General features: G+C 44.4%; 1 protein-coding gene across 1 annotated transcript in view; it reads right to left on the bottom strand.

The window, feature by feature from the left end:
- Positions 1-10,981: 10,981 nt before the first annotated feature.
- Positions 10,982-18,410, bottom strand: part of MCCC1 (methylcrotonyl-CoA carboxylase subunit 1) — a 60,276-nt gene continuing 52,847 nt past the window's right edge. Inside the window, exons 16-19 of the mRNA XM_004708693.2 lie at positions 17,313-17,450; positions 15,044-15,148; positions 12,423-12,494; positions 10,982-11,403 (exon numbers count right to left, since the gene is read on the bottom strand). Coding sequence (XP_004708750.1) covers positions 11,281-11,403; positions 12,423-12,494; positions 15,044-15,148; positions 17,313-17,450 — 438 coding nt within the window. The 3' untranslated portion in view covers positions 10,982-11,280. The remainder of the gene's footprint in view (positions 11,404-12,422; positions 12,495-15,043; positions 15,149-17,312; positions 17,451-18,410) is intronic.

Below are 18,410 nucleotides of genomic sequence, written 5' to 3'. Positions count from 1 at the left end.
AATAAGTCTGTGAGATCACGAGGTGTTGAAGGGATCAGGTATCAGGCATCAAAGACACCCCCCCACCCCCCAAAAATCATAGCATTGTGAATGAGGGGGAGTGCGGAGTGGGGACCCAGGGCCCAGCTGTGGGAAATTGGACATCCCCTTGCAGAAGGGCCAGTCAGGGCGCAATGTAGCAATGATGAAACATACGATTTTCCTCTAGTTCTTGAATGCTATCATGATCCCAATTCTACCTTGATCCTAATTTTACCTTACAAATCCGGGTAGACTGGAGGATGTGCACTGGTACAGATGGAAACTGGAAACACAGGGAATCCAGGACAGATGAACCCCTCAGGATCAATGGTGAGAGTGGCGATATGGGGGTGGTGGTGTTAGAGTCAGGGTGGGGTGGAAAGGGGAAACCGATTACAAGGATCTACATATAACCTCCTCTCTGGGGGACAGACAACAGAAAAGTGGGTGAAAGGAGACATCAGATGGTGTAGATACAAAATCATAATTTATAAATTATCAAGAGTTCATGGGGGAGGGGGGAGGGGGAAGGAGGGGGAAAATGAGGAGCTGATACCAAGGTCTCAAGTAGAAAGCAAATGTTTTGAGACTGATGAGGGAACCAAATGTACAAATGTACTTGACACAACGGATGCATGTGTGGATTGTGATAAGAGTTGCATAAGCTCCCAATAAAATGATTTTTAAAAATTCTGAACTGGGGTGGGGTGAGGGTAGGGAAAGCATAATAAATAAATATCAATATCTAAAAATGATATATTAAGCCACATCCATTTTTAAAATGTATATGGTTGACAGTACAGGTTTAAAATAAAGTTCTAACTCTGAAGGTAAAAAAAATAAGCTAAGAATGTAAACTTTGAATACCATTATTGTAATAAAAAATGGCATTTATGCTCTGAAAGCTCTCCAGTTTTAAAAGAAAATGTATACTTTCAACAGAAGGATACACACCTTGAATTTCTACATTTAAAAAAGGTTTAACCTGGACATCAATATAAAGAACGTTGTTTTATTTTGAGGGTTGGATAGTTGACACATTTTGGAAAGGCATGAATTACATAATGCTTATTTGGACTCCTTTTTCTCTGAAGCCTTCTAGCCTTTTCTTACACTTGTTATGGGGACACAATGACTTAGTTGGTAATGCTTAGTAATATGTATGTTTTCATTTATGTTATATTTTGAACTAGCAGATAGCTTTGGAGATCATTAAATTTTTTAAATGTTTGCTATTGAAAGTTCAAATCTGAAAGGTAATTTGCTGGTTTTCTCAACATATAATGACATAACTGTATCCTGAATAATATACTCATTTGGCTATTATTTTAAAATTTATTTAAAATAATTTTTTTGTGCTAGAAGTACTTTGAAAATAAAAGCCAGAAATAGTCACACACACACACACACACACACACACACCAGGGAGAAACTAGGCTCTAGATTTGTGTATGCTTTTGAATGCATAAGGAAGCCACGGAGGAATACAGAGTAAATGCTTAACAGTGGTTCAATATTGGTGTGAGTGGGAGATGCAGATAGGTGGGAAGGAGATTTTCCACTGCACACCTCTTAATATATATTTTTAAAATTTTGAGCCATGTGAATGTCTTACCTATTCAAAAATGGAATTGCTAGTTATTTGGGAAGAGGTAAATAATATCTACATGCTAGAGGAAATCAATAATATTTACATGGTAAAGAGACATATAGTATTTACATGACTTGTCTTACATAAAATGGATCTTCAATAATTACTTATGGTATTAATGTGGAGTAACTCCAGGAATAAGGTATGTGATGGGTCAGATCGATGAGAGGATTAAGAAAGAATGTGCTTTAGGAGACGAAAGAGACCTCAATTTCAAATGTAACTTAAGGAGAACATTTATTAAATCTTACATGGGACAATCACGGCTTGTCTGTTCGTTTATAGCACTGTGGTGGCTGTGTGGCTGTGATGCTGGAAGCTATGTCACTAGTATTTCAAATTCACAAATTCAGAATCACAGTGAAGAGGTTTCAGTGGAGCTTCCAGACTCAGAACAGATTCAGAGGACTCTGAAGACTAAGAACTGACTATGACGTAATACGGTGTCCACTTCTGAAGAACTAGCCGCTGCAAACGCTATGGATAGCATTGACACATTGTCAGCTAACAGATGCGACATGCTGTCTGTGATATGATTATATCTATCTGACTACATGGAAATCCAAGCAATACAACTATTACTCACATTTATGTACTAATCACTAAAGCTAGTGATGAAGAACTTGAAGACGTCTACCATGTCTTCATTCTAAAATTGATCAAGCATACAATCCAGATCATTGACAATTATTAGCGATTGGAAACTAAGAGGAACAGTAGCTGGAAAATATGGTCTTTGTAATAGAAATGAAGCTGGAGATCACATGATAGAATTTAACAAGAGTCACAACTTCATCACACATATCTTTTATCACCGCCTGAATGTCTCCAGATAGAACATACAGAAATCAGATTGACTTTATCTGTGGGAAGAGATAATGGAAAAGCTCAATGTCAGCAACTAAAAACAGTCCAGGGACTACTGTGGAGTGTGGGATACAAAAAGGCTTCCCCAGCTCGACTCCCCCAAATACATATGTTAGACTTAGGACACTGCTTGCAACTAAAGGTAAATGATTGTCAAGTTAACTCCCTGAAGAATCCAGCCATCCAGAGCAAGCAGACACCATTGTTTCTCCCACAATAGGTGGCTCACTCCCTGCTGTTAGGGACAGTGGACTGCTTCCCCTAAAAGCTTAGGCTAAATAAAGTCCCCAGCTCTAGGGCAATCAAGGTTAGGCCACCATCCTGAATGAGGGACCCACCCATCGTGTCACATATATACCCTTAATCCCTCCTCTTCCTATTGCACATATACCCCTAGATTGTCCTCCTCCCGGGGGGGGGGGGGGGGGGGGGGGGGGGGGGGGGGGGTATGGGAGGGGAGGAGAAGCTAACAATGAAGGGCACAGGGGAATGATAAATGTTCTACAATTGATGGCAAGGAGGGTGTAGCATTTCTGTTTGTGTTTGATCAGTTGAATTGCATCTGAGAGAAATTACTGAAAGGTGAACAATGGGTAAACACAATAGTGGGGTAAAGGGGTGGGGAAGAAGAAAGAAGAAAAAAATATAAAAACATAGGTGTATTTGTTTATATATTCAAATGCAACAAGAAAGCAGATGGACTTTGGGCCTCTCTTTAAGTCTTACCTCAGTACAAGAATGGGTTTTTCTAACAATATACGGCATTGTGTGATTCTCACATTCTTGACATAATTACTGGAGACAAAATGGGTGCATAAGCAAATGTGGTGAAGAAAGCTGGTGGTGCCCGGCTAGTAAAAGACAAACATCTGTGGTCTTAAAGGCTTGAAGGTAAACAAACGGTCATCTAGCAGGGAAGCAAGAAAGCCCACATGGAAGAAGCACACCAGCCTGTGTGATCACAAGGTGCCGATGAGAATAGGTATCACAAATTCAAAAACAAGCAACTAAATCAATGTGAAGGGACCTGAATGTAGTGGAGAACCAAAACCACCTGAAAGATAATTGGACAGTCCCTCTTAGAAGGGCCCCATTGAAGTGATGATAAATCCAGGGGGCAGTATAGCACTGATGAACCACATGACTATCTTCTAGTTCTTTAATACTTCCTCCTCTCACTATTATGGTTTTTATTTGTTGTACCTCATTAAGTATGCTAGATTTGCATATGTTCATTTGTATAATTAAGACTGTTCAATACATAAAAGCCAAGATAGATTACCCTTCAGAAACAGTAAGAGGCAGAGTAATGGTTCCCTGAAGGTACAGGAAGGGTGGAGGTGGGAACTGATAGCATTGATGATTGTATAACGCCACTTGTTGGGATTGAATAACAGAATTGTATGTGAATGGATATATTGGATTGTGTAAGATATGACAAAAAAAAAGATTATAGAAAAAACAGAAGTGTCCCTCGGGGGCATGGTGGGGGAGGGAGGGGACAAGGAAAGCTGATATCAAGTTTGAAACTGTGGTAGCAATTGTAAAATACTGCTTGATGTGATTGAACTATGGGACATTATGATATCTGTAAGAGCTCCCAATAAAATAATTTTTTTTAGTTTCCCTGGAGCGTTATGAACTCAGATGGGGCCCTCCCTTGTCTTTGGATCACTTTAGAAGAAAAAAGTTAGTCATCCCAATTTATTTACACATGTTTAAATTGGCCAAGGTAACTTGAAAGACAATGGACAACCAATTTCTTCTCTTTGGCAAGAAATATATATACATATATAAATATGTATATATATATATTTAAGTTTTACTCTCAGGATCATTCTTTTTCTTAAATGAAGCACATCTGTAACATCTAACAAGTTTCATGGAAAGATTTTGGTTTCAAGGTTCTTATAAACACAAAAACCTGTCAAGATTAATTCATTTCATTTATTCTTGTTTTAGGACCAAGAAGAGAATCCAATCTCAAATATAACTTAAGGTGGGCATTTATTACATCTTAAAAGAGACAGAGACACAGAAACATCACTTGGATGAGGGAGGTCACTAGCACAAGGTCAACATTGAGTTTGGGGAGTCATAGTTAGGGTGCTAGTTAAATGAGGATGGAACAAAGGGAATTGTCATGGATTCATGATCGGTGGCAGATCAGGGCATCACAGTTTTAGGTGAGAGTGCAGGGGCAAGACCAGGACCATGGGACACATACATTGCCAGACAGAAGAGCTTACACGATTGGTCCAGGGTCTTCTGACCAAGGCAGTCAGGACACAGCTGGTAAGACATGACTCATGACTATTTGACCCTCCCAGTCTGGTGGTCTCCATCGAGGACACACCCAGGCAAGCCCCTAGAAGAAAGCCTGCCCCTCCCTAGGGTGGCTGGCGAGGGATGGAGGTAATCCATTCTCCAATGCACACTGCCTGAGGGGAAGATTATCTGTATCTTTTGTTAATGATCAGAAGGAATTCGATAGGTGCTTGATCAATATGGGGACTCTACAAATGGGTTTTGGGCTGTCACTGTCATCCATAACCTTCTGTAAACTGAGATGCTCCGAATTTGAGTTTTAATGCAGCCCTCAGTATGGATTACAACTCACTGTAAAGAAGATCAAAATCCTCACAACTGGGCTAATAGGTAACATCATGGTAAATGAGAAAAAGTTCAAGTTGTCAAGGATTTTGTCTCGCTTGGATCCACAATCAGTACGCATGGATAGAGCAGTCAAGAGATCAAATGAGACATGCATTGGGTAAAAGCTTTCTCAGAGTACTGAAACGCAGGAAGTCACTTTGAGGACTTAAGGGAGGCACATGACCCAAGCCACGGTCTTTTTGATCATTTCATATGCCTGGGAAAGTTGGATGTGGAACAACAACTCAAGAAGAATCCATGCATTTGAAGTGTGATGCTGGAGAAGAATATTGAAAACACCCGATACTGCTCAAAGGACAAACCGATCTGTTTTGGAAGAAGTACAGCCAGAGTGCTCCTTTGAGGCAAGGAAGGTGAGACTTCATCTTACATACTTTGGACATGTTGTCAGGAGAGACCAGACCCTGGAGAAGGAGATCATGTTTGATAATGGAGAGGAAGCCCCTCAAGAAGATGGAATTGACATGCCCCTCTATGATGGGCTCAATTAGGGTACTTGTGAGGATGGTGCAGACCTGGGCAGGGGTTCATTCTATTGTGTACAAGGTTGCTCCGGGTCAGACCCACTCAATGGCACCTGACAACAACACTGCATACTACCACAACAACTCCGCTCCTAAACACACCAACAACTCACTGCCATGGAGTGTGCATTGTAACCGAGCCTGCAGCACAGATCAGAGCGTTCCCTGGGGATTTCCAATCCTGGAAATCCTTATAGGAGTAGAAAGCCTCCTCTTTCTCCCAAGGAGCAAGCTGGTGGTTTCAAACCTCCAATCTTATAGTTAACAGCCCATTACTGCCATCAGTGTCATAAAATCAAAAGAATTCTTTGAAAGAATAACACCTAATTCAATAAGAACTTGAGGCATGGCATTTCAAGGCCTTGTTAAATCAATCAAAATATCTTCCCCCTCGAGTTCATTCTTTAAACGTGCTGGCTAATAAAGAGGCACAGCAGGGAGCCCTGGTGGTGGTGTGGTTAGACACTGGGCTGCTAACTGCAAGGCCAGCACTTTGAAATGACAAGTGCTCTGTGGGAGAAATACGAGACTTTCTATTCCTCTGAAAAGTTACCGTCTCAAAAACTCATTTTGGGGGTGGGGCAATTCTACCCTGCCTATAGGGTCGCCTAAGTTGGAATCGATTTGACGGCAGTGAGTTTGGTTTTTGATTTACATACACGTGTGATAGGATATATTTGTACCTTTGCCTCAAATATATGCATGAATATGATAGTGCATACAAGGGGTAAAGTTTTGAAAACTTCTTAAACATAATCAAACTCCTTGAGGGGATGAGCTACTGGGCCTGGAGGCTCAGGATCATGGACTTGGGGGACACCAAGGTCAACTGGTATAATATAGTCCACAAAGACAATGTCCTATCCTACTTTACTGAGTGGTGATCGTTCTTAAAAGCACATGGGTGGCCCATCTAAGATGAAACTAGTGGTCTCTCCCTGAACAAAGAAGGGAAAAAGAGTGAGGAAATTTTAAGATGCATGGAAACAGTACAATGGACTAGTGGACCATGCACACATCAGTTTCCATGACCCTGAGACCAGAAGAACTAGATGGTGCCCAGCCACTACTACCAATGGCTCTGAAAGAGATCCTATTAGAAGGTCCTGGATAAGATGGGAGAAAAATATGGAACTAAATTAAAAATCATAAGAGACCAGGCTTTCTAGTCACACAGATTGGGGGAAACCTGGAGACTACGGGTCACGGTCACTCTTTAGGTCTGGAACTGAATTTGCCCCCACGGCTCAATTTTCAACTAACAAGACAGGTCTACTCAACACTATGCAGGCACATACATCTTAGAATAGTAACCCATTGGAGATCCAAAGGGACAGCACTTACCCAAGGCAAAGCTCCAAGGCTAGGAAAGGAGGAACGGAAACCGGAAACAGAGAGCAAGTGGGATAAGGGATGGTACGTTGTCGGGACTGTAATCAATGACATGGAATAAAATGTATGTGCATTGCTGGATGGAGAACTGATCTGCTCTACAGAACTTGACTCAATTCACAATTAAAAAAAAAAGGCAATGCAGATCAAATCCTCTCAAGATGAAAACCGTCGGTGTAAACAGATGTCATCGTGGGCAAAGACTCACCTGACTCTCTAAACGTTAGAGTCTAAAGTCAGTTTAAATGACAGGCTTGTAAGATCACTGCAGGGCCTCCAGTGGCATAGTAGGCTAACCATCGGGCTGCCAACCTCAAGATTAGCAATTCGAAACCACCAGCAGCCACTCCACGGGAGAAAGACGAGGCTTTCCACTCTCGTAGAGTTACAGTCCCTCTGGGGTCGCTATGGTCAGAATCGACTGTGAGTGTAGGCTGTTTTTCATGATGAGATTCTGTTATGACAGTCAACTCTCTCAAAACAACAACAGACAAGGCAAAACACTCTTGCTCACTTAAAGATCCTAAAACATTTGACTCAAAAAGAGACATTGGTTTGCTAAAGAATCCCCGACAATTGCATGTCACCGTCTGTGCCATGAATCTGCTCTTTAGCGATGGCCCACCCCTCTTACCAAGTAATGATGAGTGTTTCAAAGTTTCAGAGGTTTGGGTTTGGTCGAAGTTGAGGATGCTTGGACTCAAAGAGTCCTGATGGAGAAACAACCCTGCAGGCAAGTGTTTCAGGATTGAGTTCAGGGAAGGGCTTTAGTAATTTTAAGAGAGGTTTACCCAAAGACTGAAACAACTTGGAATTAAGTAGCTACTTGCGGGAGTATGTTGCCTTGTCTTTGTTCTCGAGAGTGCTTTCTTGTTGCTACTTGTCTTAACACAGAGTACCCTAAGGGAAAACAGAGGCAGTCCTTTCTGAGCCTGTTATTTAAACTGACTTCAGAGACCGTGTTGTGTGTGAGCCTCATCCAAAGTGGCGTCTGGTTCCAGATGTACTACATGTGGCTCACCTAGGGAAGTGCGTGAGATTTAATCTTGACAGCATTCGAACTGGGTTTCCTTCCTACCCCATCCCCCGCTTTATGAGGTAGCAGGAAGCTTCAGCTGCAGATAAACTGTTAATAGCCCCTGCCAGTTCCTCTTGGCACAAGGGGCTGCCCTCACCACCTTCTTTGCCCATCTGGCAAATGGCTATCCTTCAAAGCCCAGTTCAGATGTTACTGCCTTTCCCTCAGCCTCCTTTCTCCAGCCAAAGTAGCATTTTTAACTCCATTCACCTGGCCCCCGATGCAGCCAGTACATGGTGCATCACACTATTTGTTGTCAGACCATTAACTTGCCCTTGAACAAACGCTGTGCTGGTCATATGCCGTCTCTGGGATGGGTTGCAGATCAGACTGTGGTGATCCACTGGGGTTTCCTTGACTGATTTTCAGAAGTACGCAGACAGCAAGAATTCTACCACTGACCCCCTAAAGCCTCCTTACTCTCATTGTTCGTTGTGAGGTGTTCTAATGTCAGTGGCAAATCCTAGTGACCCTGAAACATTACCCCGATAAGCACTGTGCTCTGTAAGCGCAGCCAGGACTACATCAATCTCCTTGTGGAGGGACCTTCGTTCTTCTGGTAAGGTTCTATTGACCAAGCATGATGTGCTTCGCCAGGGACCGGTCCATCCTGCTAACTCGTCCAAAGTAATTCAGATGAAGTCTCACCATGCTCACTTCTAAGGTGCCTTCTGGATGTACTTGATTTATTCTTCTGCCAATCTGTGGTATAAAAAATATTCTCGACCAATAGCATAATCCAAAATACCAATTCTACTTTATTCTTCGTATAGCTTTCCAAACATGTGAAGCAAGCAATTCAGAACATGTCTTGGGTCAGGCACACCTTAGTTCTCAAAGCAATATCTTTGTTCTTTAATGCTTTAAAATCTTTTGCAGATTTGCCCAATGTGATTGTCCTTTGATTTCCTGACTTCCACTTTCATGCATATAAATGAAATCCTTGACAACTTCGATCTTTTTTCCATTTATCATGATGCGTATTGGTCCAATTGTGAGAATTTTTGTTTACTTACTGGTGAGGTGTATTCCACACTGAGGGGGTGGTCTTTTGCCTTACTCAGTGTTTCAATTCCACTTGGTTTTCAGCAAGGTCGTGCCATCTGCGTCTGTAGGCTGTTGATTCTTCCTCCAATCCTGATGCCACAATATGAGCCAATTTCGCAAACGATTTGCTCAGTAAGAGAATTGAATGCATCATGACACTTGCCCTGATTTTAAACCACACATTAACCCCTTGCTGTTTTCCAACAACTTCCTTCTAGTTTACGGACTGGTTTCTCCTGAGTACAATGAAGTGTTCTGGAATGCCTATTCTTTGCAATTTTATACATATTTTATTATAATCCACATGCTCTAATAAGTATGAGTAGAGCCAGTAAAACACAGGTTCCTGACTATATGCTAATTCTTTAAAGATTGGATATCAACCAGTTCTTTCTGTCTTGAGTCGTCATCTTCTTTTGATGTTTCAGTCAATGTTTTGCCCATAGACTCTTTCAGTGTTGAAACTGGAGGCTTGAATTTTTTTCTGTAATCCTCTCAGCTTGAGATATATCAACTATATACTTTACCTTTGGTTTTCAAATGCCAGTATGCATTTTGCATGTGATAATACTTTGTCTTCTCAAGCTACTCTTTGAAATCTTTGGTTCAATTTTGCTACGTCCTTTCTCCTATGCACTTTATACTCAAGAGCAAGTTTCAGAATGTCTTCCTATATCCACTTTGGTCTTTCTTTCTTTCCTTTTTAATAACCTTTTGCTTAAAAATAAAAGCTTTATTGGCACTGCAGCCACATATCACTCAATTCAAGAGTTCAATCATATCAAGAAGAGTTGTACATTCATTACCACAATCAATTTCAGAGCAATCAGCCAGTTAAATCACTTTTTAAATGAACTGTGCAACCACTACCAGTTCTAGTGCTTCCTCCATAATCTCTTGCTTTCTTTAGATATAATGTTTCCTATATCCCACAGCTTGTCTGTCTTCAGTCTCCAGTTTAATGTCATGTTTCCCAGAGTGGGAGATACTTCCCCTTGAGGGGCACTGGAATGACCCAGGGGGCTGCAAAAGCCTGAGTTTTCCTGGATTATGGGTTATGATACAGACTTTTTCATTACTGAGTAATTTTTATTTTTTTCTGATGGGGGGCGAAAGATCCGATATAAATTTGGAAACTTTGGGTTGAATGCGTCAAGTCTGTTCTTGAGATGGTCTGTAAATTCAGGTGGGATCTGCTCAAGGCCACCTTTACTCCCCAACTCAGTTGGGGTGCATGGTTTTACTGGACATTGTGAAAAATCCAGGTACTTCTACATAAAACAATATGTCTCTATGTTTTCTAACCAGCTTAGAAAGTTCAGTAGAGGCAGCGGCAAGCTGGACAGAAGCTTTCCAATCACAGACAAGAAACAAATCATTTAATTGCCTACTAACTTACGCCTGGGAGATAACAAAACGTTGGTGAGTTTAGCTCTATGGCATCTGTCTCTGAAATATGCTACTATTAATTTTCAGCTTGATTAACTAGGAATAATTAATTCAGCTAAATGAACTCCAGTTAAGCAGCCACCTCTCTTGCAGAGGCGTTCTCGTGGAGCTGCGCTTCAGGCGTGGGGCTGCGAACTGCAGGCTGGCAGTGGAGACTCACCAGCCTTACTCACCACGGGAGAAAGAAGCGGCTGTCTGTTCTCACAAAGATTTACAATCTTGGGGGTCCCCCCCCATCTCCTCAAAGATGGGATGAAAGGTGAGACAAAATAAATGTGAACTTCAGATAAGAAAGTGTAATTTCTTAGTCAATGAATGGTTTGTTATTAGAGCTGTAAGAGTGCCCGATATGTTTTTTTTTAAGTGTAATGCCACTTTATTAATGTGAAATATTGTGAGATCATTCATAATAGTTGTGGCCCAAGCACATGATTCACCAGTATGAAAAGGCTCTAGCACACGCACGTGACAGAATGCACCCATCGGTGAGCTCCCGGAGGAGCGGAAAGGCAGGTTCTCTTCCACGGAGAGATCGGACACCTCTTCATTGGCCATTTCTTTCACGGAGTTTATTTCTAGTCCCCCTTTTCAGGGTTCTCCTCCTCAAACTCGATGAGAGGAGCATGCCTGTTGGCCTGGGAACCCTCTCTGTAGAAAATCTTCTTGATCCTGCCATCCTTTGGAGCCTTTATGGTGTGCTGCAGAGACAGGAGAGAGGGGCAACAAACGGGCTGCTGGACTGACCTCGGGCCAATTGTTGCTCATCTACAACTTTCTTTTCATCAGAGCACTCAAGGGACGCAGGATGTTTTCCTACGGCAGCGCTGGGGAGAGGTTGGCTCTGGGCCGTCTGCAGCCCACCAAATCATCCACACCGTCACATGAGGGGTCAGTTCATGAAATGGTTGGCCAACGACAGCAGGCTAATTTTTTTCACTGATCATTTTGCATGGCCCGAGAATGAGGTTATGCATATCCAACTGGCCCCTGGCAGAAAAGCAGGCTCCCCATCTCCCCTTTTAATGGCATGCTCCGGGGGCCTGAAGAGGCACTGTCTTGGCACATCCGATTCTGGGTTCCATTCCCAGCCAATGGGGTTGGAAGGTCTGCCTCAGCTAGTTCTCAGCGGAACCTTGCCACTCAACTCACGTCTCAGCTGATTTCACTGGACTGCCGCGGCTCGCTTCTGATGCCTGGCCGGAGTCCTGGTGTCACAGTGGTTAAAGCACCCCGCTGCTAATGGAAGGGACCGGAGTTCAAACCCACCAGCTGTTCTGCAGGGAAAAGATGACGCCCTGGGGGGCAGCTCTACCCTGCTTCAGAGGGCTGACACCGTCAGAATCGACTCAGTGGCCGTGGGTCTGGTGGGAGTAGGGGAGGGTGTTGTCCAGCTGCCTCAGATGCAGCCTTCGCAGCCTTCAGAAACCCCAACAGCCACCACGCAGGTGGGCTCCTGGGTTCCAAGCCACGGATGACTTCAGAATCAGCCACGATGGATGTGAGAGTGCGAGCTCTCAAGATAAAGACCAAAATGTATGTTTTTATGAAACGGATGGGTTGTTTTGTTGTTTGTTTGTTTCCTGAAGTTAATGATTGATCCATCCAGGGCCCCCATTTTGAAAATGGTCTAACTCCTAAAATCAGAGAGGCACACACTTGTAGGTCCGAAAGGCCCCCACTGTCCCCGGCAGCCGCCCACGCGACGTCTTCCGCTCACCTCCATTTTCATGGCGATCATCACCATCAGGGAATCCCCAGCTCTCACTCTGTCTCCAGCTTTCACCAACACCTGCAGGTTCAGAGCCACGCGTTAGTCTTTAAAAGCAGTCCATCGACCTGGTATCTACAGGGGCACAAGAGCGCATGCCTACTCAATGAATGTGCTGGTGCCAACCGGAGGCCTCGATCCAGCTGGCAGCAATGGCCCTGTCCAGCTCACCACTCCCACCCCTACCGCCATCGGACTTTACTCAGATAAGATGACGACGCTTCATATGTGCAGAGCCCAAGCTGTGAGCCATCAGAAACACCCCTGAGAGCCCCAGGCATCACCCCGTGGCCGATGATGCTTTCGTAGAGCCCAATGAAAGCAATAGTCTGGGCTGAAGGGCCAGTTATAGAGAAAAGCTACACCTTTAAACGCAAGGCCAATATCTCAAGTGGAGATGCAAACGCTGGAGCAGGCCAGAGGAAAATAACCAGAGGGGCCACCAACATGTTTTCCTAATCTTCCTCTGGCCTTTTTGGTACCAAGAACAGACAGTTGAACTTTGTGACATGCATGGAAGGGTTTTGGCTGTTACAGTGTATCAAAGGGGCTACGGATCTATCTATCGCCATTTGAAAGTATAGAGCTCAGCTCTAAATATATACTACATGACATGATATCTGCATTAGATCCCCCTAAAATGGTTTTTTGGGGAAAAAAAATTATGATGCCCCAAACTAAATTATACTGTTTTCCACCAAAACAGGCTTTTCAAATTTTAACACAGATGCAACTATGTACACTAGAGGAAATATCATTATTTTATGATAGAATCATTTGCTGTATAATTAGTTTTTAAAAAAACCCTAGATGATGGTAGGTGAGTGGTCCATTTTATACACAATTTAAGAACATCTGGATTATGTTACCTTGGTGTAAATTCTCACCTTCAAAAACAGCGGTCTTGGTCATAAATTAGGGAAATAGGTATTTCCACGGCTATTTCTGGTAGATGTCTTCGATGTCAGTTCCAATTTAGAGCACCCCTGGGTCCCACAGAGGGACGCACTGCCGGCTGGCGCCCCATCCTCACACTTGGTATGCTTGAGCCCATTGTTAAGCCACTGCGTCAGTCCATCTCCTGGAGGTCTTCCTCGTTTCTGATGCACCCACTACCTTCCAAGGATGGTACTCTTTTCTAGGGATGAGTCTCTCTCCTGATCACATGACATGTCCAAAGTTCTGGAGATGAAGTCTTATCATCCTCACTTGCATGGAACATGCTGGCTGTCCTTCTTCCCACAGATGAGTTTGTTCTTTTGGCAGTCCTGGTCCTTTCATGTTCTCATCAACACTGTTCATTCAAAAGCATCTCTTCTTCTTTGGGCTTCCTTATTTAATGTCCAACTTCCCCATGCATACGAGGTTGACTGAACATACCATGGCTTGGGTCAGGCCTTCATCTTCAAAGTGACCTCCTTGCTCTTCAATCCTTAAAGAGGTTTTCGGCAGATGGGCCCAATGGAATACATTGTTTAATTTCTTGGCTGCCGCTTCCTTGAGCACTGGTTATAGATCAAATACAGTGAAATCGTTGACAACTTCGATCTTCAATTTTATCATGATCTCGGTCCAGTTGTAAGGACTTTCGGTTTCTTTACATTGAGCTGGAATCCAGCCTGAAGACTACTGTCTTTGATCATCAGCAAGTAGTTCAAGTTGTCTTGATTTTTAGGAAGCACGGCTATCATATGCACACCACAAGTTAGTGAGTTTTCTTCCAGTCTTGATACCGCTCCTCACCATACAGTCCAGCTTCTCGGATGATGTGCTCAGTAACCAGATTGAAGCAGCACAGCGAAAGAATACAAACCTTTCTGGATGTAAAACCATGCAGTATCCTCTCGCTTTGTCTGAATAGCTATCTCTTGGTTTATGTTCAGGTTCCACATAAGCACAATGGAGTGCTCTAGCATTCCCATTCTTGCCAAGGCGATCCATGCTTTGCTATGACCCCACACAGTTGAATGCGTGTAACACACAAGCACACATCTTTCGGGCAGTCTCTGCCTTCATCCAAGATCCATCGGATGGCAGCCATGATAGTCTTCATTCCACATGCTCTCTTGTATCCGCTTCAATTTCTGACAGCTCCCTGTTAATGCACTGCCGCCATCAGGCTTGCATTATCTTCTTGAATTATCATCGAAGACTATAATGTAAATGTGAATCTGTAATAGATCCTCTACTTTAAAAATTGTGACTCTATAATAGATCTTTTTTTTCTGGAGGTGGATGCTGTTCTAGAGTAGATCGGTGTTGTTCTTAGGGGCCGCCGAGCTGGCTCTGACCCATAGCAACCACATTCACAAAAGAGCGAAACACGGCCTGATCCTGCGTCACCCTCATAAGTGTCCCTGTGCCCGAGCCCGTTGTTGTGGCCCTGGTGTCAATCCATTTCCTGGACAGCTTCCTCTCCATGGCTGCCCCGCTACTGTCCCTAACACGTCCTTCTCCAAAGACCGGAGATTTAGGGAGGGTTTGAAAGAACATCTACAGGACAAAGGTCAACAAGGCCAGTGACTAAACCTTATTGGCTGTTACTCCACAGACATCACGTGACTCATTACCTTTTCAATGGTCCCAGTCATGGGAGCCGTGGTACCTCCTTGAGTTCCTTCAGACCTTGAGGCCAAGTATTTGGGAGTTGGGATGTCAATCTGAACACTTCCTTCCTAGGAACAGAAAACAAACCTTCCATGGAGTCCACATCCTATCACTGTAATTTTATTAAGATGCCCGAGGTAAAGATTGCTTTCAAACAGTGTGTTAAGTAGCTTCTAAACACACACACACACAGTGAAGTAACAGCTGCTATTGAGTTGGTTCTGATGCACGGCCACCCCAGAGCGGTCAGAGTAGATCTATGCTCCAAAGGCTGGCTTTTTCAGAAGTAGAAGAAGGTGAAACTTTCTTCTGAGGCAACTCTGGGTAGATTCAAATCTCCAGCCTGTCTGTTAGCAGCTGAGGACAGTAACCAAGGTTGGAACGTAGCTTGAACCAGCGAGGTTCTACTATAGCTTTCTGACCTTGAGCAGATCACTCAAGCCCCTCAGCCCTGACTTCCCCGGCAGAAGAGCCGCCATGTACATGCCTTATCGGGAACTGATATGATAAAGGGTACAGGGAGTCTCTGGTTTATGACTATCTGGTTCACATACAACTGTAGTGTACAACCCCTGCCCCTGTCCCAAGCCTAGGCTATTAAACATTTTGATGTACCCAAAATGGTTAATAATAACAAATGGGTGGTACTTTGGATTGGTCACCAAACACCCTTATTATATTACTATAGATCTTTTCTCCCAAATAGTGCTATGGATAGAAAATTCACATATTATACACTTCCATAGTTAAGTGCCTTTCAAAAGGGTTGTATATACATCATCACAATCATTCTAGCGCATGTTCCCCCCTCCCACCTATCTCACTGCATTGTCATTTGAGTGCATCTGCAAGTGTTTCTTGAACATTTTCTCTGTGTGGAAGGTTCACTCTCTCCTATGACAAACATACGACTGACTGATGTTCGGGACGAACTGTACTAACAGCTCGGATGCACATACAGATTCGAGAGCTGTCTGCAGGGGCTCTTCTACAGTTACATCCCTCCCAGCCTCTGCTAGAAGGCAGACTGAGTAGCATCCTCCTGGTCATCCTAATGACAACAACATTGTAGTGCGCATTTATCACGTGCTTAGCCTGTGCCAGGAATCATTCTTCTTGACACACATCAAGATTATGGCATTGAATCCCCATAATACCCCTAGGAGGGCAACACTGTTGCCACTCGAGTGTACAGAGGGGAGAACGGAAGCACAGGGAGTTTGACTGGCCCAAGGTCACATGGCCTGGATTGATTCTAAAGCAGCTGCATTCCATGCTCTTAACACTCCACTGCCTCGAAGGAGCCTGGTGGCCTAGTGGTTACCACTTGTGGCTGTGGTTCCAGTGCCGTGGACTGCCACGGGAGAGAGATGTGGTGGTCTGCTTCTGTAATGATTACAGCCTTGGACACCCTGCAGGGCAGTTCTACTAGGTCCTGTAGGAGTGTAGGAGTTGACACGGACTCAATGGTTCGGGCCATCGTGTTGTGGTGACATAACCAGCAATAGACAGCGATTCTTTCCATAGAGAGGCCAGCCTGGACGCCACGGGAAGGAGCTTAGTGATGAAAACGCTCCTGATGCCTGCTCACAAAACAGGCTGATCTGAGAAGACCCCAAAGCGGCCACAGTGCACGTCACCATCCACTCTCTCTTCACTGTGCAGAAGCCAAAGACTTCTAGAGGGACAGGCTGCCCCCTGCAAGCAAGGGTCTAGGATCCTGTCTCCTAGCCAAACCCACACCGAGCCTGGCCAGACCCTGGTGCGGCTGCCAGGAGCCCAGCACCATGCCACCTGCCTTTGGACCACTCGACCCCTCAAGGAACATCTGTTCCAGACTCCTCTCCCACCGGTCACTTCCTCCCCAAGCCCCAGGGTGCCCAGTGTCCGCAGGGTGGTAGTTGAGGCATCCGAGCTCTGAGAGCATGGCCTCCACTGAGCAGGGAGATGTGCTCTGACAAAGAGTGGGAGGACACCTCGTCGCAGAACGAGGAGAAGAAATTGGATACGTGTGGGCCGGGGAGAATCTGCGTGAACAAAGCGGGCCAATGGAGAAACAGGAAGGGCAGGGATGTAGCAGAGAGGCACCCAGTGGCGAGGGGCAGGGAGGGAGCACGTGGTCACCGTGGGAGTCAGGGGAAGCTGGAGCCTTCCGCCTGTCTTAGGAGGAAGCCTCGAGTGTGGCAATTTGCTCCCACACCCCAAGAACGGGATTAGAAAGGGAGGCCTCACCGTGGAGAAGAGGTGAATTGTGTTTTCCAGGATAATGAGCTTGGCTTTCTTGGCAGCCCCGTCCACGCAACAGTTCAGGTAGGTGCAGCCTCCCTCGCTTTGCAGATCCCCAAGGACCCGGAACGTCTTGTCGTCAATCTGAACGTGGAGAACAAGCAGACGCTTAGGATAAATGACCAAGCCGGCAAAATCCGTCACATCAGGAGCAGTTCTTCATTAGGATCGGTTGTTTCATGAGGTTGCAGGCAAATATTCAACATATCGCCACATAAAACGTTCCCCTCTGGTTCCTACAGCGAACAGGTGACAGAGAAACACCTGTTGGATAATTTACCGTATAGACTTGAGTATAAGCTGACCTGAATATCAGCCGAGGTGCCTAGTTTGACCATAAAAACTAGATTAAAAATGTGCTGACAAAACTCAGCTTCTACACAAGTCTATACGGTGAGTGACGTAACACATCCACAGTACTGCACTGCTTTGGGAACAGCTTCATCTGAGAATAGGAGGAACAGCAGTTTTAAAATATGTGATGTAAAGACCCAAGTACATCGGCAGAATATACACTCAGCAGAGCGTCTGACGTATTAGCCCTCGCTTCTGGGTGCTCCCTGGATTTGGCTTTCCGGTGCCGCGGCCAGAAGCTCATCACGAAGTGGTTTCCTTTATCCCACCAACACGGAGATGCAATTCCCTGGCTTTCAGTGAAAAACATAAATTAGCTAGAAGACTGGCCGTATTTTTTATCCTCGCTCTCATTTTAGTCACGAGAGTGCCAAGAACAGATTTCACACTTGACCTCTCAAGGAAGCTGACAGAGGACAGGAAATCTTTTCCTTGGAAGGAACGGGTTCTCGCCTGTCCACTCAAGAACAAAGTTCTCTCACACACATCTGCCCTGTGCACCATTTCCCCCTGTCGTCCTGTGGTTCAGTAATGTAGACTAAGGGGACATAGGCCAGTCTTTATGGGGGAGAGCAGTGTTTACCCATCGGCTCTTTCCCTATTCGAAGTTAAATATGAAGTTTTACTTCTTTCTGGAACCCACTAAGGCAGCCATCTGCAGGTCTGTGAACCTCGCAGGTTTACAAAAGC

Source organism: Echinops telfairi, unplaced genomic scaffold (genome assembly GCF_000313985.2).
Source record: "Echinops telfairi isolate 266 unplaced genomic scaffold, ASM31398v2 ScPeMD7_4225;HRSCAF=4972, whole genome shotgun sequence".
NCBI classification, from domain to species: Eukaryota; Metazoa; Chordata; class Mammalia; order Afrosoricida; family Tenrecidae; genus Echinops; species Echinops telfairi.
This window is presented reverse-complemented; position numbering and strand designations above follow the sequence as displayed.